Consider the following 22,694-nt stretch of genomic DNA (forward strand, 5'->3'; position numbering starts at 1 on the left):
CCAATGTATCACTCAATCCCCCCCAATGTATCACTCATCTCCCCCAATGTATCACTCATCCCCCCCCTAATGTTATCACTCATCTCCCCCAATGTATCACTCATCCCCCCCAATGTATCACTCATCCCCCAATGTATCACTCATCCCCCCCAATGTATCACTCATCCCCCCAATGTATCACTCATCCCCCCACCCAATGTATCACTCATCCCCCCCAATGTATCACTCATCCCCCCCAGTGTTTCACTCATCCCCCCCCAATGTATCACTCATCCCCCCAATGTATCACTCATCCCCCCCCAATGTATCACTCATCCCCCCCACGTGTTTCACTCATCCCCCCCCAATGTATCACTCATCCCCCCCAATGTATCACTCAATCCCCCCCCAATGTATCACTCATCCCCCCCAGTGTTTCACTCATCCCCCCCCAATGTATCACTCATCCCCCCCCCAGTGTTTCACTCATCACCCCCCAATGTATCACTCATCCCCCCCCAATGTATCACTCATCCCCCCCAATGTAATCACTCATCCACCCCCCAGTGTTTCACTCATCCCCCCCCAATGTATCACTCATCCCCCCAATGTATCACTCTCCCCCCCAATGTATCACTCATCCCCAATGTATCACTCATCCGCCCCCCAATGTATCACTCATCCCCCCCATGTATCACTCATCCCCCCCCAATGTATCACTCATCCCCCCCAATGTATCACTCATCCCCCCCAATGTATCACTCATCCCCCCCCAATGTATCACTCATTCCCCCCCAATGTATCACTCATCCCCCCCAATGTATCACTCATCCCCCCAATGTATCACTCATCCCCCCCCAATGTATCACTCATCCCCCCCCAATGTATCACTTCATCTCCCCCCAATGTATCACTCATCCATCCCAATGTATCACTCATCCCCCCCCAATGTATCACTCATCCCCAATGTATCACTCTCCCCCCCCCAATGTATCACTCATCCCCCCCAATGTATCACTCATCCCCCAATGTATCACTCATCTCCCCAATGTATCACTCATCCCCCCCCAATGTATCACTCATCCCCCCATGTATCACTCATCCCCCCCAATGTATCACTCATCCCCAATGTATCACTCATCCCCCCCCATGGTATCACTCATCCCCCCAATGTATCACTCATCCCCCCATGTATCACTCATCCCCCCAATGTATCACTCATCTCCCCCAATGTATCACTCATCCCCCCAACTGTATCACTCATCCCCCCAATGTATCACTCATCCCCCCAATGTATCACTCATCCCCCTAATGTATCACTCATCTCCCCCCAATGTATCACTCATCCCCCCAATGTATCACTCATCCCCCCTTCAATGTATCACTCATCCCCCCAATGTATCACTCATCCCCCCCCAATGTATCACTCATCCCCCCCCAATGTATCACTCATACCCCCCAATGTATCACTCATCCCCCCCCAATGTATCACTCATCCCCCCTAATGTATCACTCATCCCCCCCCAATGTATCACTCATCCCCCAATGTATCACTCATCCCCCCCCAATGTATCACTCATCCCCCCAATGTATCACTCATCCCCCCCAATGTATCACTCATCTCCCCAATGTATCACTCATCTCCCCCCAATGTATCACTCATCCCCCCAATGTATCACTCACCCCCCCAATGTATCACTCATCCCCCCCAATGTATCACTCATCCCCCCCCAAATGTATCACTCATCCCCCCCAATGTATCCTCATCCCCCCAATGTATCACTCCCCCCTAATGTATCACTCATACCCCCCCAATGTATCACTCAATCCCCCCCCCAATGTATCACTCATCCCCCTAATGTATCACTCATCCCCCCAATGTATCACTCATCTCCCCAATGTATCACTCATCCCCCCAATGTATCACTCATCCCCCCCAATGTATCACTCATCCCCCCAATGTATCACTCATCCCCCCCCATGTATCACTCATCCCCCAATGTATCACTCATCCCCCCCAATGTATCACTCATCCCCCCAATGTATCACTCATCCCCCGCCCAAGTATCACTCATCCCACCCAATGTATCACTCATCCCCCCCAATGTATCACTCATCCCCCAATGTATCACTCATCCCCCCCAATGTATCACTCATCCCCCCAATTGTATCACTCAGTCCCCCCAAATGTATCACTCATCCCCCCCAATGTATCACTCATCCCCCCCCAATGTATCACTCTTCCCCCCCAATGTATCACTCATCCACCCCAATGTATCACTCATCCCCCCAATGTATCACTCATCCCCCCAATGTATCACTCATCCCCCCCAATGTATCACTCATCCCCCCCAATGTATCACTCATCCCCCCCCAATGTATCACTCATCTCCCCAAAGTATCACTCATCCCCCCCCAAATGTATCACTCATCCCCCTCAATGTATCACTCATCCCCCCCCAAATGTATCACTCATCCCCCCCCAATGTATCACTCATCTCCCCCAATGTATCACTCATCCCCCCCCAATGTATCACTCATCCCCCTCCAATGTATCACTCATCCCCCCCCAATGTATCACTCTCCCCCCAAGTATCACTCATCCACCCCAATGTATCACTCATCCCCCCCAATGTATCACTCATCCCCCCAATGTATCACTCATCCCCCCCAATGTATCACTCATCGCCCCCAATGTATCACTCATCCCCCCCAATGTATCACTCATCCCCCCCAATGTATCATCATCCCCCCCAGCATGTATCACTCATCCCCCCAATGTATCACTCATCCCCCCCCATGTATCACTCATCCCCCCCCATGTATCACTCATCCCCCCAATGTATCACTCAGTCACCCCAATGTATCACTCATCCCGCCTCAATGTATCACTCATCCCCCCCAATGTATCACTCATCCCCCCCAATGTTTCACTCATCCCCCCCCAATGTATCACTCATCCGCCCCCCCAATGTATCACTCATCCCCCCCAATGTATCACTCATCCCCCCAATGTATCACTCATCCCCCCCATTGATCACTCATCCCCCCCAATGTATCACTCATCCCCCCAATGTATCACTCATCCCCCCCAATGTATCACTCATCCCCCAATGTATCACTCATCCCCCCCATGTATCACTCATCCCCCGCCAATGTATCACTCATCCCCCCCAATGTATCACTCATCCCCCCCAATGTATCACTCATCCCCCCCAATGTATCACTCATCCCCCCAATGTATCACTCATCCCCCCCAATGTATCACTCATCCCCCCAATGTATCACTCATCCCCCCCAATGTATCACTCATCCCCCCCAATGTATCACTCATCCCCCCCCATGTATCACTCATCCCCCCAATGTATCACTCATCCCCCCAATGTATCACTCATCCCCCCAATGTATCACTCATCCCCCCAATGTATCACTCATCTCCCCCCAAGTATCACTCATCCCCCAATTGTATCACTCATCCCCCCCCAATGTATCACTCATCCCCCCCAATGTATCACTCATCTCCCCCAATGTATCACTCATCCCCCCCAATGTATCACTCATCCCCCCCCAATGTATCACTCATCCCCCAATGTATCACTCATCCCCCCCAATGTATCACTCATCCCCCCAATGTATCACTCATCCCCCCAATGTATCACTCATCCCCCCCAATGTATCACTCATCCCCCCAATGTATCACTCATCCCCCCAATGTCTCACTCATCCCCCCCAATGTATCACTCATCCCCCCAATGTATCACTCACTCCCCCAATGTATCACTCATCCCCCCAATGTATCACTCATCCCCCCCATGTATCACTCATCCCCCCCAATGTATCACTCATCCCCCCCAATGTATCACTCATCCCCCCCCAATGTATCACTCATCCCCCCCAATGTATCACTCATCCCCCAATGTATCACTCATCCCCCAACTGTATCACTCATCCCCCCCCAATGTATCACTCATCCCCCCCCATGTATCACTCATCCCCCACCCAATGTATCACTCATCCCCCCCAATGTATCACTCATCCCCCCAATGTATCACTCATCCCCCAATGTATCACTCATCCCCCCAATGTATCACTCATCCCCCCCAATGTATCACTCATCCCGCCAATGTATCACTCATCCCCCAATGTATCACTCATCCCCCCCAATGTATCACTCATTCCCCCTCAATGTATCACTCATCCCCCCCAATGTATCACTCATCCCCCCCCAATGTATCACTCATCCCCCCCAATGTATCACTCATCCCCCAATGTATCACTCATCCCCCCCAATGTATCACTCATCCCCCCTCAATGTATCACTCATCCCCCCCCAATGTATCACTCATCCCCCCCCAATGTATCACTCATCCCCCCCAATGTATCACTCATTCCTCCCCAATGTATCACTCATCCCCCCCAATGTATCACTCATCCCCCTCAATGTATCACTCATCCCCCCCCAATGTATCACTCATCCCCCCCCAATGTATCACTCATCCCCCCCCCAATGTATCACTCATCCCCCCCAATGTATCACTCATCCCCCCAATGTATCACTCATCCCCCCCAATGTATCACTCATCCCCCCCAATGTATCACTCATCCCCCCCAATGTATCACTCAGGGTCCTCCCCCCAATGTATCACTCATCCCCCCCAATGTATCACTCATCCCCCCCCAATGTATCACTCATCCCCCCCAATTATCACTCATCCCCCCAATGTATCACTCATCCCCCCCAATGTATCACTCATCCCCCCCCAATGTATCACTCATCCCCCCAATGTATCACTCATCCCCCCCCAATGTATCTCTCATCCCCCCCAATGTATCACTCATCCCCCCCCAATGTATAACTCATCCCCCCCCAATGTATCACTCATCCCCCTCTCTTAGGTAGGGAACCCCATAACCTGACTGCCCTTACAGTAAGGAACCCCCCTATGCTGATGGTGAGATCCCCTTTCCTCCCCCACCCCCAATGTATCACTCATTCCCCCTCTCTTGGTAGGGAACCCCATAACCTGACTGCCCTTACAGTAAGGAACCCCTCCCTATGCTGATGGTGAGATGCCCTTACAGTAAGAACCCCCCCCCCTACGCTGATGGTGAGATCCCCTTTCCTCCCCACCCCCATGTATAACTCATCCCCCCCAATGTATCACTCATCCCCCTCTCTTGGTAGGGAACCCCATAACCTGACTGCCCTTACAGTAAGGAACCCCTTCCTATGCTGATGGTGAGATCCCTTTCCTCCACCCCCAATGTATCACTCATTCCCCCTCTCTTGGTAGGGAATCCATAACCTGACTGCCCTTACAGTAAGGAAACCCTTCCTATGCTGATGGTGAGATCTCCTTTCCTCCCCACCCCAATGAATCACTCATTCCCCCTCTCTGGGTAGGGAACCCCATAACCTGACTGCCCTTACAGTAAGGAACCCCTTCCTATGCTGATGGTGAGATCCCCTTTCCTCCCCACCCCCAATGTATCACTCATTCCCCCTCTCTGGGTAGGGAACCCCATAACCTGACTGCCCTTACAGTAAGGAACCCCTTCCTATGCTGATGGTGAGATCCCCTTTCCCCCCACCCAATGTATCACTCATTCCCCCTCTCTTGTAGGGAATCCCATACCCTGACTGCCCTTACAGTAAGGAACCCCTTCGATGTTAGGTGAGATCTCCTATCTCCCCCCCCCCAATGTATCACTCATTCCCCTCTCTTGGTAGGGACCCCATAACCTGACTGCCCTTACAGTAAGGAACCCCTACCTATGCTGATGGTGAGATCCCCTTTCCTCCTCACCCCCAGTGTATCACTCATTCCCCCTCTCTGGGTAGGGAACCCCATAACCTGACTGCCCTTATAGTAAGGAACCCCTTCCTATGCTGATGGTGAGATCCCCTTTCCCTCCCCACCCCCAATGTATCACTCACTCCCCTCTCTGGGTAGGGAACCCCATAACCTGACTGCCCTTATAGTAAGGAACCCCTTCCTATGCTGATGGTGAGATCCCCCCCCATTCCCTCCCCACCCCCAATGTATCACTCACTCCCCCTCTCTGGGTAGGGAATCCCATAACCTTACTGCCCTTACAGTAAGGAACCCCTTCCTATGCTGATGGTGAGATCCCCTTTCCTCCCCACCCCCAATGTATCGCTCATTCCCCCTCTCTTGGTAGGGAACCCCATAACCTGACTGCCCTTACAGTAAGGAACCCCTTCTTATGCTGATGGTGAGATCCCCTTTCCTCCCCACCCCCAATGTATCACTCATTCCCCCTCTCTGGGTAGGGAACCCCATAACCTGACTGCCCTTACAGTAAGGAACACCTTCTTATGCTGATGGTGTGATCCCCTTTACTCTCCAAACACTTGGGCCACAGAGGGGAGGGATTATAACCCTATGAGAATAGACACAGCCCGACCCCTGACCCATTGGTACTCAGGGAGTAAGTGGGGGCGGAAGAAACACACAGACTGTGACCTTTTCCCGGCGCTGCGCAGCCAATCACAGCGGATTGAGGTTTGGTCACGTGATTGTACGTACCAGCATATCAGCGAATGAGAGGGCGATTAGTCACATGACCAGATTGCTTGCAAATGGCGGCGCTGGTTATTTGTCTGTGCTTCCTGCTCGGTGTGATACCGGTGGGGGCGGGAACCCAGGTACCGGGGGGGGGGCTGTGTATAGTATTGGGGGTTACCGTAGTAACCGCGGGGGGGGGCTGTGTATAGTATTGGGGGTTACCGTAGTACCGGGGGGGGGGGCTGTTTAGTATTGGGGGTTACCGTAGTACCGGGGGCTGTGTATAGTATTTGGGGGTTAATGTAGTACGGGAGGGGGGGGGCTGTGTATAGTATTTGGGGTTAACGTAGTACCGGGGGGGGGGGCTGTGTATAGTATTGGGGGTTAACGTAGTACCGGGGGGGGGGGCTGTGTATAGTATTGGGGGTTAACGTAGTACCGGGGGGGGGCTGTGTATAGTATTGGGGGTTAACGTAGTACCGGGGGGGGGGGCTGTGTATGGTATTGGGTATGTAGTACCGGGGGGGGGGCTGTGTATAGTATTGGGGGTTAACGTAGTACCGGGGGGGGGGGGGCTGTGTATAGTATTGGGGGTTAACGTAGTACCGGGGGGGCTGTGTATAGTATGGGGGTTAACGTAGTACGGGGGGGGGGCTGTGTATAGTATTGGGGGTTACGTAGTACCGGGGGGTGTGTATAGTATTGGGGGTTAACGTAGTACCGGGGGGGGCCTGTGTATAGTATTTGGGGGGTTAACGTAGTACCCGGGGGGGGCTGTGTATAGTATTGGGTAACGTAGTACGGGGGGGGGGCTGTGTATAGTATTGGGGGTTCCGTAGTACCCGGGGGGGGCTGTGTATAGTATTGGGGGTTAATGTAGTACCGGGGGGGGGGGCTGTGTATAGTATTGGGGGTTAACGTTAAGTACCGGGGGGGGCTGTGTATAGTATTGGGGTTAATGTAGTACCGGGGGGGGGGGCTGTGTATAGTATTGGGGGTAACGTAGTTACGGGGGGGGGGGGGCTGTGTATAGTATTGGGGGTTAACGTAGTACGGGGGGGGGCTGTGTATAGTATTGGGGGTTAACGTAGTACCGGGGGGGGGGGGCTGTGTATAGTTTGGGGGTTAACGTAGTACCGGGGGGCTGTGTATAGTATTGGGGGTTAACGTAGTACCGGGGGGGGGGGCCTGTGTATAGTATTGGGGGTTAACGTATACCGGGGGGGGCTGTGTATAGTATTGGGGGTTAACGTAGTACCGGGTGGGGGGGCTGTGTATAGTATTGGGGGTTAACGTAGTACCGGGGGGGCTGTGTATAGTATTGGGGTTAACGTAGTACTGGGGGGGGGCTGTGTATAGTATTGGGGGTTAACGTAGTACCGGGGGGGGGGCTGTGTATAGTATGGGGGTTAAACGTAGTACCGGGGGGGGGGCTGTGTATAGTATTGGGGGTTAACGTAGTACCGGGTCGGGGGGGCTGTGTATAGTATTGGGGGTTAACGTAGTACCGGGGGGCTGTGTATAGTTTGGCGTTAACGTCAGTACGGGGGGGGGCTTGGTGTATAGTATTGGGGGTTAACGTAGTACCGGGGGGGGCTGTGTATAGTATTGGGGGTTAACGTAGTACCGGGGGGGGGCTGTGTATAGTATTGGGGGTGTAGTACCGGGGGGGGCTGTGTATAGATTGGGGGTTAACGTAGTACGGGGGGGCCGGCTGTGTATAGTATTGGGGGTTAACGTAGTACTGGGGGGGGGCTGCTGATATAGTATTGGGGGTTAACGTAGTACCGGGGGGGGGGGTGCCTGTGTTATGTATTGGGGGTTAACGTAGTACCGGGGGGGGTGAGGGGCTGTGTATAGTATTGGGGGTTACCGTAGTACCGGGGGGGGGCTGTGTATTGATTGTGGGGTTACGTAGTACCGGGGGGCTGTGTATAGTATTGGGTGGTTTAACGTAGTACCGCGGGGGGGGGGGCTGTGTATAGTATTTGGGGTTAACGTAAGTCCGGCGGGGCGGCTGTGATAGTATTGGGGGTTTAACGTAAGAGTACCGGGGGAGGGGGGCTGTGTAATAGTTATTGGGGTTAACCGTGAGCTTACCGGGGCGGGCTTGTGTTATAGTATTGGGTTTAACGTAGTACCGGGGGGGGGGGGCTGTGTATAGTATTTGGGGTTGTTAACGTAGACCGGGGGGGCTGTGTATATAATATGGGGGTTAATGTAGTACCGGGGGGCGGGGGCTGTGCTATAGTAGTGGGGTGTTAACTGTTAGTCACGGGGGGGGGGCTGTGTATAGTATCTGGGGGTTAACGTAGACATGGGGGGGGCTGTGTACTAGTATTGGGCGGTTTACCCGTTAGTACCGGCGGGGGGGGGCTGTGGATAGATTGGGTGAGCTTAACGTAGAGGTTACCGGGGGGGGCTGTATAGTATGGGTTCACGTAGACGGGGGGGGGGGGCTGTGTATATGTAATTGGGGTTAACGTACAGTTACCGGGGGGGCTGTGTATAAGTATGTGGGGTACGTTCAGTACCGGGGGGGGGGGGGCTGTGTATAGTATTGGGGAGCGTAACGTTGTCGGGGGGGGGCTTGTGATATGTATCGGGGTTAACGTTAAGTACCGGGGGGGGCTGGCTATCAGTATTGGGTTAACGTCAGTACGGGGGGGGCTGTGTTTTAGTCATTGGGTTCACGAGTCGGGGGGGGCTGTGTATAGTATTGGGGGTTATGTCAGTACGGGGGGGGTGGCGGCTATAGTATTGGGGGTTACGTAAGTACCGGGGGGGCTGTGTCATGTATTGGGTTAATGTAGTACCGGGGGCTGTGTAGTAGTATTGGGGTTACCGTATACTGGGGGGCTGTGGTATAGTATTGGGGAGTTAAGTTAATACCGGGGCGGCTGCTGTTTAGTAGTGAGGGTTACCGTAGTACTGGGGGGGGGGCTGTGTATAGTATCTGGGGTGAACGTAGACCGGGCGGGGCTGATGTATTCGTATGGGGTAACGTAGTACCCGGGGGGGGGGGGTGTAGTATAGTATTGGGTGTTAACGTAAGTGACCGGTGGGGGGGCTGTTGTATAGTATTGGGGGTTAACGTGAGTACCGGGGGGGCTTGTGTTTATAGTATTGGGGGTTAACGTAGTACCGGGGGGGGGACTGTGTATAGTAGTTGGGGGTTAACGTAGTACCGGGGGGGCTGTATAGTATTGGGGTTACCGTTAGTACCGGGGGGGGCTTTGTTAGTATGTGGGGTTAATGTAGTACCGGGGGGGGCTGTGTTATATATTGGGGTTACGTAGTTACGGGGGGGGGGCTGTGTTTATATTGCGGGTTACGTAGTACCGGGGGGGCTGGATATAGTTATTGGGGTTAACGTATACCGGGGGGGGCTTGTGATAGTATTGGGGGTTAACGTAACGTACCGGGGGGGGGCCTGTGATAGTTTGGGTTAACGTAATACCGGGGGGCGTGTAGTCTGGGGTTAACGTGAGTACCGGGGGGGGGGGGGCTGTGTATAGTATTTGGGGTTAAACGTAGACCGGGGGGGGCTGTGAAGTATTTGGGGGGTTAATGTAGTACCGCGGGGGGGGGGGCTGTGTATAGTTATTGGGGGTTACCGTCAGTACCGGGGGGGGGGCTGTGTATAGTATTGGGGTTTAACGTAGTACTGGGGGGGGGCTGTGGTATAGTATTGGGGGGTTCCCGTAGGATACTGGGGGGAGCTGTGTAAGTATTGGGGTACGTAATACCGGGGGGGGGCTGTGTATAGTACTTGGGCGTTAACGTAGTCCGGGGGGGCGTGTATAGTATTGGGGTTAACGGAGTCCCGGGGGGGGGCTGTGTAATAGTATTGGGGGTTAACGTAGACGGGGCGGGGGCTGTGTATAGTATTTGGGGGTTAACGTAGTACCGGGGGGTGCTGTGGTATAGTATTGTGGGTTAACGTGAGTACCGGGGGGGGCTGTGTATAGTACTCTGGGGGTTAACGTAAGTACCGGGGGGGGTTGTATGTATTGGGGTAATTGTAGGTACCGGGGGGGGGTGGTGTTATAGAGTTTGGGGTTTAACGTAGTACCGGCGGGGGGGGGGCTGTGTATAGTATTGGGGGTAACGTAGTTACCGGGGGCGCTGTGTAATAGTATTGGGGTTAACGTAGTACCGGGGGGGGGGGCTGTGTTATAGTATTGGGGTTTACGTGCGTTACCGGGGGCTGTGATATAGTTGGGGGTTACCGTAGTCCGGGGGGGCTGTGTTATAGTAGTTGGGGTTAACGTAGACCGCGGGGGGGGGCTGTGTATTAGATTGGGGTTAACGTTAATACTCGGGGGGGGGCTGGTTTAGTATGGGGTTAACGTAGTACCGGGGGGGGGCTGTGCTATAGTATTGGGGGTTAACGTAGTACGGGGGGGCGGCTGTGTATAGTATTGGGGGTACGTAGTTACCGGGGGGGGCTGTGGTATAGTATGGGGGTTTAACGTAGTACGGGGGGGGCTGTGTATAGTATTGGGTTAACGTCAGTCGGGGGGCTGTGTATAGTCATTGGGGGTTAATGTAGTACCGGGGGGGCTGGTGGTATTAGTTATGGGGTTAACGTATTACCGGGGGGGGCTAGTGTTATAGTATTGGGGGTGTAATGTAGTACCGGGTGGGGGGCTGTGTATGTATTGGGGGTTAATGTAGTACCGGGGGGGCTGTGGATAGTATTGGGGGGTTAACGTAGTACCGGGGGGGCTGTGCTATAGTATTGGGGGTTACCGTGGTACCGGGGGGGCTGGTATGTTGGGTTACCGTTGTACTGGGGGGCTGTGTATCGTAGGGGGGTACCGTAGTACCGTGTGGGGGGCTAGTGTATAGTATTGGGGGTTAATGTAGTACGGGGGGGGGGCTGTGTATAGTATTGGGGTTACGTCAACAGCCGGGGGGGGGGCTGTGTATAGTTATGGGTTAACTAGTACGGGGGGCTGTGTGATGTATTGGGGGGTTTCCGTAGTACTGGGGGGCTGTGTATAGTATTGGGGTTAACGTAGTACGGGGGGGGGCTGTGTTAGTATTGGGGTTAACGTAGAGTACCGGGGGGGGGCTGTGTATAGTATTGGGGTTACGTAGTACGGGGGGGGGCTGTGTTAGTTATTGGTGGGTTAACGTGTACCGGGGGGGCTGTGTATATATTGGGGTTAACGTAGTACCGGGGGGGGCTGTGTATAGTATTTGGGGGTTCCGTAGTACGGGGGGGCTGTTGGATATAGTATTGGGGGTACCGTAGTACTGGGGGGGCGTGTATAGTATTGGGTTACGTATACCGGGGAGGCTGTGTATAGTATTGGGGGTTACCGTATACTGGGGGGGGGGGACTGTGTATAGTATTGAGGCGTTAAGTCCAGTCATACCGGGGGGGGGCTGGTATGTATTGGGGTTACCGTTTAGTACTGGGGGGGGCTGTGTTATGAGTATTGGGGGTTAACGTGGGTACGGGGGGGGGCTGATATAGTATTGGGGGTTACGTAGTACCGGGGGGGCTGTGTATAGTATTGGGGTTAACGTGTACCGAGGGGGGGGGCTGTGTATAGTATTGGGGGTTTACCGTAGTACCGGGGGGGCTGTGTAAGTCTTGGGGGTTACGAGTACCGGGGGGGCTGTATATAGTATTGGGGTTCACGTATACCGGGGGGGGGCTGTGATATAGTATGGGGGTAACGTAGTACCGGGGGGGAGGGGCTGTGTATAGTATTGGCGGGTTAACGTAGTACCGGGGAGGGGGCTGTGTAGGAGTATTGGGGGTTAACGTAGTACCGGGGGGGGCTGTGATATAGTTATTGGGGTTAACGTAGTACCGGTGGGGGGGGCTGTGCTTAGTATTGGGTTAACGTGACCGGGGGGGGGGGCTGTGTATAGTATTGGGGGTTACGTAGTACCGGGGGGGGGGCTGTTGTATTATAGGATTGGGGGTTAACGTAGTACCGGGGGGGGGGGGCTGTGTATAGTATTGGGGGTTAACGTAGTACCGGGGGGGGCTGGTGTATAGGTATTGGGGTTAACGTAAGATACCGGGGGGGGGGCTGGTATAGATTGGGGTGTTAACGTAGTACCGGGGGGGGGGCTGTGATAGTATTTGGGGTTAACGTAGTACGGGGGGGGGGGCTGTGTATAGTATTGGGGGGGTTAACGTAAGTACGGGGGGGGGCTGTGGATTGTTATTGGGGTTAACGTAGTACCGGGGGGCCCCGGGGGCGGCTGTGTATTGTATTGGGGGCGTTCACGTTGTCCGGGGGCTGTGTAAGTATTTGGTGTTAAGCGTAGACCGGGGGGGGCTGTGTATAGTATTGGGTTTTAACGTTAAGTACCGGGGGGGGGGCTGTGTAGAGTATTGGGGGCTTCACGTAGTAACTGGGGGGTCCCAGTGTGCGGAACAGTTCGTGAGTCCCGCGCCTTTCTTCGCTTAGACGGAGCTGGAAATTTCTCCGGGGGGGGAAATTTAACCGTGGTTCTCCCCTCCTTCATCTGTCCCCCCTTCCTTCATCTGTCCCCCCCCCTCATTCTGTCCCCCCCCCGTTCAACCGTGTTCTCCCTCCTCCATCTGTCCCCCCCGTTCAACCGTGTTCTTCCCTCCTCCATCTGTCCCCCCCCCCCCGTTTCAACCGGTTCTTCCCTCCTCCATCTTGTCCCTCCCCCCCGTTTTCAACCGTTGTCTTCCTCCGCCAGCTCATGTCCCCCCCCCCCGTTTCAACCGTAGTTTGCTTCCCTCCTCCATCTGTCCCCCCCCCGTTCAGACCGTGTTCTTCCCTCCTCTCATCTGTCCCCCCCCCCTGTTCACCGTGTTCTTCCCTCCTCCCATCTGTCCCCCCCCCCGTTCAACCGTTTTCTTCCCTCCCTCCATCTGTCCCCCCCCGTTCAACGTGGTTCTATCCCTCCTTCCATCTGTCCCCCCCCGTTCACCGTTTTCTCCCCTCCTCCATCTGTTCCCCCCCGTTTCAACCGTGTTCTTCCCTCCTCCATTCTGTTCCCCCCCCCCCGTTCACCCGTTGTTCTTCCCTCCTCCATCTGTCCCCCGTGCAACCGATGTTCTTTTCCCTCTCCATCTGTCCCCCCCGTTCAACCGTGTTTTCCTCCCCATCTGTCCCCCCCCCCCGTTCAACCGTGTTGCTTCCCATCTCCATCTTTCCCCCCCCCCCCCGTTCAACCGCTGTTCTTCCTCCTCCATCTGTCCCCCCCCCCCGTTCACCGTGTCTTTCCCTTCCTCCATCTCCCCCCCCCCGTTCAACCGGGTTCTTCCCTTCCTCCATCTGTCCCCCCCCCCCGTTCAACCGTGTTCTTCTTGTCCTCCATCTGTCCCCCCCCCCCCGTTCAAACACGTGTTCTTCCCTCCCCCATCTGTCCCCCCCCCCCGTTCAACCGTGTTTCCCTCTCCTCTTCCCCCCCCCCGTTTCAACCGTGTTCTTCCGCCTCCATCTGTCCGCCCCCCCGTTCAACGTGTTCTTCCCTCCTCCATCTGGTCCCCCCCTCCGTTCAACGTTTCTTCCCTCTCCACTGTCCCCCCCCCCCGTTCAAACCCGTTTTCTTCCCTCCCATCTTCCCCCCCCCCCCGTTCAACGTGTTCTTCCCTCTTCCATCTGGTTTCCCCCCCCCCCCCTGTTCAACCGTGTTTCTTCCCTCCTCATCTTGCCCCCCCCCGTATCAACCGTGTTCTTCCCTCCATCAAATCTGTCCCCCGCCGTTCAACCCGTGTTCTTCCCTCCTCCATCTGTCCCCCCGCCGCTTCACCGTGTTCTTCCTCCCTCCATCTGTCCCCCCCCCCCCGTTCAACCGTGTTCTTCCCTCCTCCATCTGTTCCCCCCCCCCCCGTTAACCGTGTTCTTTCCCTCCTCCATCTTCCCCCCCCCCCCCCGTTCAACCGTGTTCTTCTTTCCTCCATCTATCCCCCCCCCGTTCAACCGTGTTCTTCCCTCCTCCATCTGTCCCCCCCCCCCGTTCAACCGTGTTCTTCCCTCCTCCATCTGTCCCCCCCCCCCCGTTCAACCGTGTTCTTCCCTCCTCCATCTGTCCCCCCCCCCCCGTTCAACCGTGTTCTTCCCTCCTCCATCTGTCCCCCCCCCCCCGTTTCAACCGTGTTCTTCCCTCCTCATTTTCTGGCCCCCCCCCCCCCCCCCCCCCCGTTCAACCGTGTTCTTCCCTCCTCCATCTGCCCCCCCCCCGTTCAACCGTGTTCTTCCCTCATCTTTTTTTTTTTGTCTTTTTTTTTCACCTCCCCCCCCCCCCCCCCCCCCCCCCCCCCCCCCCCCCCCCCCCCCCCCCCCACCCCCCCCCCCCCCCCCCCCCCCCCCCCCCCACCCCCCCCCCCCCCCCCCCCCCCCCCCCCCCCCCCCCCCCCCCCCCCCCCCCCCCCCCCCCCCCCCCCCCCCCCCCCCCCCCCAACCCCCCCCCCCCCCCCCCCCCCCCCCCCCACCCCCCCCCCCCCCCCCCCCCCCCCCCCCCCCCCCCCCCCCCCCCCCCCCCCCCCCCCCCCCCCCCCCCCCCCCCCCCCCCCCCCCCCCCCCCCCCCCCCCCCCCCCCCCCCCCCCCCCCCCCCCCCCCCCCCCCCCCCCCCCCCCCCCCCCCCCCCCCCCCCCCCCCCCCCCCCCCCCCCCCCCACCCCCCCCCCCACCCCCCCCCCCCCCCCCCCCCGCCCCCCCCCCCCCCCCCCCCCCCCCCCCCCCCCCCCCCCCCCCCCCCCCCCCCCCCTCCACCCCCCCCCCCACCCCCCCCCCCCCCCCCCCCCCCCCCCCCCCCCCCCCTCCCACCACCCCCCCCCCCCCCCCGTTCAACCGTGTTCTTCCCTCCTCCCATCTGCCCCCCCCCCCCCCCCCCCCCCCCCCGGTTCAACCGTGTTCTTCCCTCCTCCATCGCCCCCCCCCCGTTCAACCGTTGTTCTTCCCTCCATCTGTCCCCCCCCCCCCTGTTCAACCGTGTTCTTCCCTCCATCATCTGTCCCCCCCCCCCGTTCAACCCGTGTTCTTCCCTCCATCTGTCCCCCCCCCGTTCAACAGTGTTCTTCCCTCCTCCATCTGTCCCCCCCCCCCCCCTGTTCAACCGTGTTTCTCCCCTCCTTTCATCTGTCCCCCCCCCCGTTCAACCGTTTTCTTCCCTCCTCCATCTGTCCACCCCCCCCCCCGTTCAACCGTGTTCTTCCCTCCTCCATCTGTCCCCCCCCTGTTCAACCGTGTTCTTCCCTCCTCCATCTGTCCCCCCCCCCCCCCCCCGTTCAACAGTGTTCTTCCCTCCTCCATCTGGTCCACCACCCCCCCCGGTCAACCGTGTTCTTCCCTCCTTCATCTGTCCCCACCCCCCCCCCGTTCAACCGTGGTCCTCCCTCCTTCATCTGTCCCCCCCCCCCCGTTCAACCGTGTTCTTCCCTCCTCCATCTGTCCCCCCCCCCGTTCAACCGTGTTCTTCCCTCCTCCATCTGTCCCCCCCCCCGTTCAACCGTGTTCTTCCCTCCATCTGTCGTCCCCCCCCCCCGTTTAACCGTGTTCTTCCCTCCATCTGTCGTCCCCCCCCCCCGTTTAACCGTGTTCTTCCCTCCATCTGTCGTCCCCCCCCCCCCCGTTCAACCGTGTTCTTCCCTCCATCTGTCGTCCCCCCCCCCCCGTTCAACCGTGTTCTTCCCTCCATCTGTCGTCCCCCCCGTTCAACCGTGTTCTTCCCTCCATCTGTCCCCCCCCCCCGTTCAACAGTGTTCTTCCCTCCTCCATCTGTCCCCCCCCCCCTGTTCAACCGTGTTCTCCCCTCCTTCATCTGTCCCCCCTCCCCTGTTCAACCGTGTTCTCCCCTCCTTCATCTGTCCCCCCCCCCCGTTCAACCGTGTTCTTCCCTCCTTCATCTGTCCCCCCCCCCTGTTCAACCGTGTTCTCCCCTCCTTCATCTGTCCCCCCCCCCCCTCAATAAGGCTGCACCCCATAATATCTCTCTGTCCCCAGGTGTGTGAGTCCTGCCCGGGGGCACTCAGGAATTCCTCCCAAGTCTCCCAGCTGTGCCGAGCGGCCCCCAAAGCCCGAACCCTTGGGCGCTGCTGCCTGGGGCACATGGATGGCAGTGATGTTATTATTGGGTGAGTATCGGGCTGGCACTGCGGCTACCTCTGTGTGTGACTCACTGGCTCCCTGTTACAGGCCCGTACCTGTGTGTGTGTGTGTGTAACTCTCTCACTGGCTCCCTGTTACAGGCCCGTGTGTGTGTGTGTGTGGTGTGTGTGTGTGTAACTCTCTCACTGGCTCCCTGTTACAGGCCCGTACCTGTGTGTGTGACTCACTGGCTCCCTGTTACAGGCCCGTACCTGTGTGTGTGTGTGTAACTCTCTCACTGGCTCCCTGTTACAGGCCCGTACCTGTGTGTGTGTGTAACTCTCTCACTGGCTCCCTGTTACAGGCCCGTGTGTGTGTGTGTGTGTGTGTAACTCTCTCACTGGCTCCCTGTTACAGGCCCGTACCTGTGTGTGTGACTCACTGGCTCCCTGTTACAGGCCCGTACCTGTGTGTGTGTGTGACTCACTGGCTCCCTGTTACAGGCCCGTACCTGTGTGTGTGTGTGTGTGTAACTCTCTCACTGGCTCCCTGTTACAGGCCCGTACCTGTGTGTGTGTGTGTGTGTAACTCTCTCACTGGCTCCCTGTTACAGGCCCGTACCTGTGTGTGTGTGTGTAACTCTCTCACTGGCTCCCTGTTACAGGCCCGTACCTGTGTGTGTGTGTGTGTGTGTAACTCTCTCACTGGCTCCCTGTTACAGGGCCCGTGTGTGTGTGTGTGTGTGTGTGTAACTCTCTCACTGGCTCCCTGTTACAGGCCCGTACCTGTGTGTGTGACTCACTGGCTCCCTGTTACAGGCCCGTACCTGTGTGTGTGTGTGACTCACTGGCTCCCTGTTACAGGCCCGTACCTGTGTGTGTGTGTGTGTGTAACTCTCTCACTGGCTCCCTGTTACAGGCCCGTACCTGTGTGTGTGTGTGTGTGTAACTCTCTCACTGGCTCCCTGTTACAGGCCCGTACCTGTGTGTGTGTGTGTAACTCTCTCACTGGCTCCCTGTTACAGGCCCGTACCTGTGTGTGTGTGTGTGTGTGTAACTCTCTCACTGGCTCCCTGTTACAGGCCCGTGTGTGTGTGTGTGTGTGTGTGTAACTCTCTCACTGGCTCCCTGTTACAGGCCCGTACCTGTGTGTGTGACTCACTGGCTCCCTGTTACAGGCCCGTACCTGTGTGTGTGTGTGACTCACTGGCTCCTGTTACAGGCCCGTACCTGTGTGTGTGACTCACTGGCTCCCTGTTACAGGCCCGTACCTGTGTGTGTGACTCACTGGCTCCCTGTTACAGGCCCGTACCTGTGTGTGTGTGTAACTCTCTCACTGGCTCCCTGTTACAGGCCCGTACCTGTGTGTGTGTGTAACTCTCTCACTGGCTCCCTGTTACAGGCCCGTACCTGTGTGTGTGTGTGTGTGTAACTCTCTCACTGGCTCCCTGTTACAGGCTGGACCTGTGTGTGTGTGTGTGTGTAACTCTCTCACTGGCTCCCTGTTACAGGCCCGTACCTGTGTGTGTGTGTGTGTGTAACTCTCTCACTGGCTCCCTGTTACAGGCCCGTACCTGTGTGTGTGTGTAACTCTCTCACTGGCTCCCTGTTACAGGCCCGTACCTGTGTGTGTGTGTAACTCTCTCACTGGCTCCCTGTTACAGGCCCGTGGTGTGTGTGTGTGTGTGTAACTCTCCACTGGCTCCTGTTACAGGCCCGTACCTGTGTGTGTGACTCACTGGCTCCCTGTTACAGGCCCGTACCTGTGTGTTGTGTGTGACTCACTGGCTCCCTGTTACAGGCCCGTACCTGTGTGTGTGTGACTCACTGGCTCCCTGTTACAGGCCCGTACCTGTGTGTGTGTGTGACTCACTGGCTCCCTGTTACAGGCCCGTACCTGTGTGTGTGACTCACTGGCTCCCTGTTACAGGCCCGTACCTGTGTGTGTGACTCACTGGCTCCCTGTTACAGGCCCGTACCTGTGTGTGTGTGTAACTCTCTCACTGGCTCCCTGTTACAGGCCCGTACCTGTGTGTGTGTGTAACTCTCTCACTGGCTCCCTGTTACAGGCCCGTACCTGTGTGTGTGTGTGTGTGTAACTCTCTCACTGGCTCCCTGTTACAGGCTGGACCTGTGTGTGTGTGTGTGTGTAACTCTCTCACTGGCTCCCTGTTACAGGCCCGTACCTGTGTGTGTGTGTGTGTGTAACTCTCTCACTGGCTCCCTGTTACAGGCCCGTACCTGTGTGTGTGTGTAACTCTCTCACTGGCTCCCTGTTACAGGCCCGTACCTGTGTGTGTGTGACTCACTGGCTCCCTGTTACAGGCCCGTACCTGTGTGTGTGTGTGTGTGTGTAACTCTCTCACTGGCTCCCTGTTACAGGCCCGTACCTGTGTGTGTGTGTAACTCTCTCACTGGCTCCCTGTTACAGGCCCGTACCTGTGTGTGTGTGACTCACTGGCTCCCTGTTACAGGCCCGTACCTGTGTGTGTGTGTAACTCTCTCACTGGCTCCCTGTTACAGGCTGGACCTGTGTGTGTGTGTGTGTGTAACTCTCTCACTGGCTCCCTGTTACAGGCCCGTACCTGTGTGTGTGTGTGTGTAACTCTCTCACTGGCTCCCTGTTACAGGCTGGACCTGTGTGTGTGTGTGTGTAACTCTCTCACTGGCTCCCTGTTACAGGCTGGACCTGTGTGTGTGTGTGTGTGTAACTCTCTCACTGGCTCCCTGTTACAGGCCCGTACCTGTGTGTGTGTAACTCTCTCACTGGCTCCCTGTTACAGGCTGGACCTGTGTGTGTGTGTGTGTGTAACTCTCTCACTGGCTCCCTGTTACAGGCTGGACCTGTGGAACTGCTCTCTGGCTCAGCTGGACCCCACCCTGCACCTCACACAAGCGGCTGTAGTTCTGTAAGTACCTGCCTGGCATTCCCTTCCCACACACACACGGGTACAGGGCACCCTCTGGGTAATGCCCTACTGAATGTGTGGGCGCTATGTACTCAGCGCATCATCTAGTGTGTGAGCCAGACCTTGCATGGTGACCATTTGTCTAAATGGGACTAATGGCAGCTTAGGGGGAGGGGCTAGAACACTCTGATGGCAGCTTATAGGGGAGGGGCAGGGACTCTGTAACTAGCAGTGGGTGGGGCTAGAACACTCTTATGGCAGCTTATAGGGGAGGGGCAGGGACTCTGTAACTACAGCCACTGGGTGGAAATGAGCGCTGGAAGCTTCTGGGCCGGGTGGGAAGTGTGTTGCTCAGTCAGTGGGTCGGACTTACAAGGGGAGCAGTAACAGATATTGGGAGTGCAGAACATGTGATCGTTAAGTCATTCTGTATTAATACAAAAGGTGCAGTTTAGGTTTTAGTTGCCCTTATCAGGAAGTTGCTATGGTGACTGTGCAGCCATTGTGAGTTTACATTGTCCTGTTTTGCCTCTGCAGAGACCTCTCCTCTAACCCACTGCGGGATCTCCCCTCTGAGTTTTTCCGTGGCCTGTTGGGGCTGCAGTATGTGTGAGTATTCCCTCTGTCTGTCTGTCCCTCCTGTTTTATCCCCCAATGTAACCCCCTCATCTGTGCCCCCAGCGCTCTCCCTGCCGAGCTCAGCTGCCCCGGGGGCAATAACTCATGGGAAAATGTGAATGTGACTTCGGCTGTGAGAGTGTGCCAGGACCAGAGGAGCTCATGTAACAGTACCAGCGAGTGGGGTGAGTACTCTGGGCCCAACATGATCCACAGCTCGAAGCCACCATTTTATGTGCTGCAGTTCTGGCTGCTGGTAGCTCAGATTACACAGCACAGGAAAGCAGGAAAATCTGACACAGAGGAACATGTGACACAAAAGGAGACAAGAAATCCTGTGTTTCTCTTGACAGAGGACTTCCACCCTAGTAAGTAACAATGTGGTTGGATGGAGCGGAATCATTATCTGCAGTTCAGCTGCCGTTGGGCAAGGAGGCACATGTTATAGGGAAGAGCTGGGCCTGGCATCTGGGGCAGGTCTCCCTTATAACTGCGTTCATCTCTGGGGAGTGAGAAATTCTCTCATATTAACCCCTGGGTGTTGGTCTCCCAAACCTCCCCTGTGCTACCCATAATGCCCCTGGGTCATGTACAGTAAAGCTGTCTGAGTGGGGGCCCCAGCCATTGTCAGGTACCAACATTAGGGGGTTCTGCGCCCAGGTCTCTATTCTCAGAGGGGCAGTATTCATCGAACTATAGAAATCCTGAACAATCAAACTAAGTGAAGAGAAGTTGCATGTCCCGGTCACTGCGCTGCATGGGGCATTTGTCCCTTGCCCGACACTCGCAGTATGTGGGCATGGCCTTATTTAATAATGAACAGTGACACTCGTGGATCTGTACCCCAATGTAAGGGATTCTGTTTCTCTCACCCAGTGCTGTGCCCAGAGAACTCTGTGTGCGCCCCAGATGGGCCCGGATACATGCAGTGCGTCTGTGCCCCAGGATTCCATGGCTACAAGTGCCTCAGAGAGGTAGGTTGTGTGGGGATTGGCGGAGCGAGTGGGACGGCTGGGTGGGGATTGGCAGAGCGAGTGGGACGGCTGGGTGGGGATTGGCGGAGCGGGTGTGTGGGGACTGGCGGAGCGGGTGTGTGGGGACTGGCGGAGCGGGTGTGTGGGGACTGGCGGAGCGGGTGTGTGGGGACTGGCGGAGCGGGTGTGTGGGGACTGGCGGAGCGGCTGGGTGGGGACTGGCGGAGCGGCTGGGGGACTGGGGGGCTGGGGGACTGGCGGAGCGGCTGGGTGGGAGGGGAGCGGCTGGGTGGGGACTGGCGGGGCGGCTGGGTGGGGACTGGCGGGGCGAGGGGGGGCGGCTGGTTGGGGATTGGCGGAGCGAGTGGGTGGCTGGGGGTGAGATACACAGTTAATAACCTGTTCGCCCCCCGCAGAGCACGTTTCCTATACTGATGTTCTTTGGGATCCTTGGCCTGGTCACTGCCTGTCTGTCTGTCCTGCTGTGGTGCACTCAGCGCCGGAAAGTAAAGAGCCAATGAGTGAGGAGATGTTCCAGCATTGCTCTGTCCTATTCACTGACCTCTCACTGGGATTGTCCTGATTGGTCCTTGGCTACTTCATGGCTTCCTGATTGGCAACAAGGAACTTGGCTACTCCGTGGCTTCCTGATTGGCAACAATGAATTGGCTGCTCCATGGCTTCCTGATTGGCAACAAGGACATTGGCTGCTCCATGGCTTACTGATCAGATGGACCTGGGCTTTCCAAGAGATATAAATTTGAACTGGCCCATGTGGATGAGTGGCTGGCCCCATCTCTGAGATAACCAGTCCCATTAGGCACGCGTGTAGGAGACTGCAGGGCGGCACTGTTACCCTGTGAGTGGGGCTGCTCTCATTATAGTGGAACATTTATATAAAGCTAACGTTTCCCAGAATTGTCTCTTGGATTTGACCCTTTTGGGAAAAGCTGGCAACTTTGTTGGTTGGTGGGTTATGGACAGGAGTTGGCAGGGGTCCTGCCTGGGTTCTGGATGGGTTGGTTGGTGGGTTATGGACAGGAGTTGGCAGGGGTCCTGCCTGGGTTCTGGATGGGTTGGTTGGTGGGTTATGGACAGGAGTTGGCAGGGGTCCTGCCTGGGTTCTGGATGGGTTGGTTGGTGGGTTATGGACAGGAGTTGGCAGGGGTCCTGCCTGGGTTATGGATGGACTGGTTGGTGGGTTATGGACAGGAGTTGGCAGGGGTCCTGCCTGGGTTATGGATGGACTGGTTGGTGGGTTATGGACTGGTTGGTGGGGGCCCCGCCCGGGTTATGGATAGGAGTTGGTATAGCTATGAAGCCAGCCAGGATGTGAGGCTCAGGTAAACGCTCCTCTCATTGGCAAAACATTACTGGGTCAGTAGGGGCCCCCCAGGAAGACTGAACTGGGCAGTGAGACTTGTATCCATTGTGACATGAACTGGAACCTTCCCTCTGCTGGTTAGCGCTCTCTCTGCACTCTCATCACCTGCCCCTTCTCTGTAATGCTCTCCTGGCGCATCTCATGTTTGTGCCACCCAACATGCCATGGTGTTCCCCTGATTATATTCTTCCCCCTGGGGGTGTTCCCCTAATTATATATTGCCCCTGGGGGTGGGGGGGGGAGGGAGGGATGTAGCTCAGATGAGGC

General features: G+C 56.6%; 1 protein-coding gene across 1 annotated transcript; it reads left to right on the top strand.

Annotated features, from left to right (window-relative positions):
* The first annotated feature begins 6,574 nt into the window (after window positions 1–6,574).
* Window positions 6,575–21,961, top strand: atraid (all-trans retinoic acid induced differentiation factor). Its single transcript, NM_001011316.1, is given in 7 exon segments — window positions 6,575–6,649; window positions 16,460–16,590; window positions 19,380–19,451; window positions 19,989–20,060; window positions 20,133–20,254; window positions 20,946–21,043; window positions 21,460–21,961. Coding segments are annotated over 6 exon segments (495 nt in total). The 5' UTR covers window positions 6,575–6,649; window positions 16,460–16,564; the 3' UTR covers window positions 21,565–21,961.
* Window positions 21,962–22,694: the final 733 nt, after the last annotated feature.

This window comes from Xenopus tropicalis, chromosome 8 (genome assembly GCF_000004195.4).
Source record: "Xenopus tropicalis strain Nigerian chromosome 8, UCB_Xtro_10.0, whole genome shotgun sequence".
NCBI lineage: Eukaryota > Metazoa > Chordata > Amphibia > Anura > Pipidae > Xenopus > Xenopus tropicalis.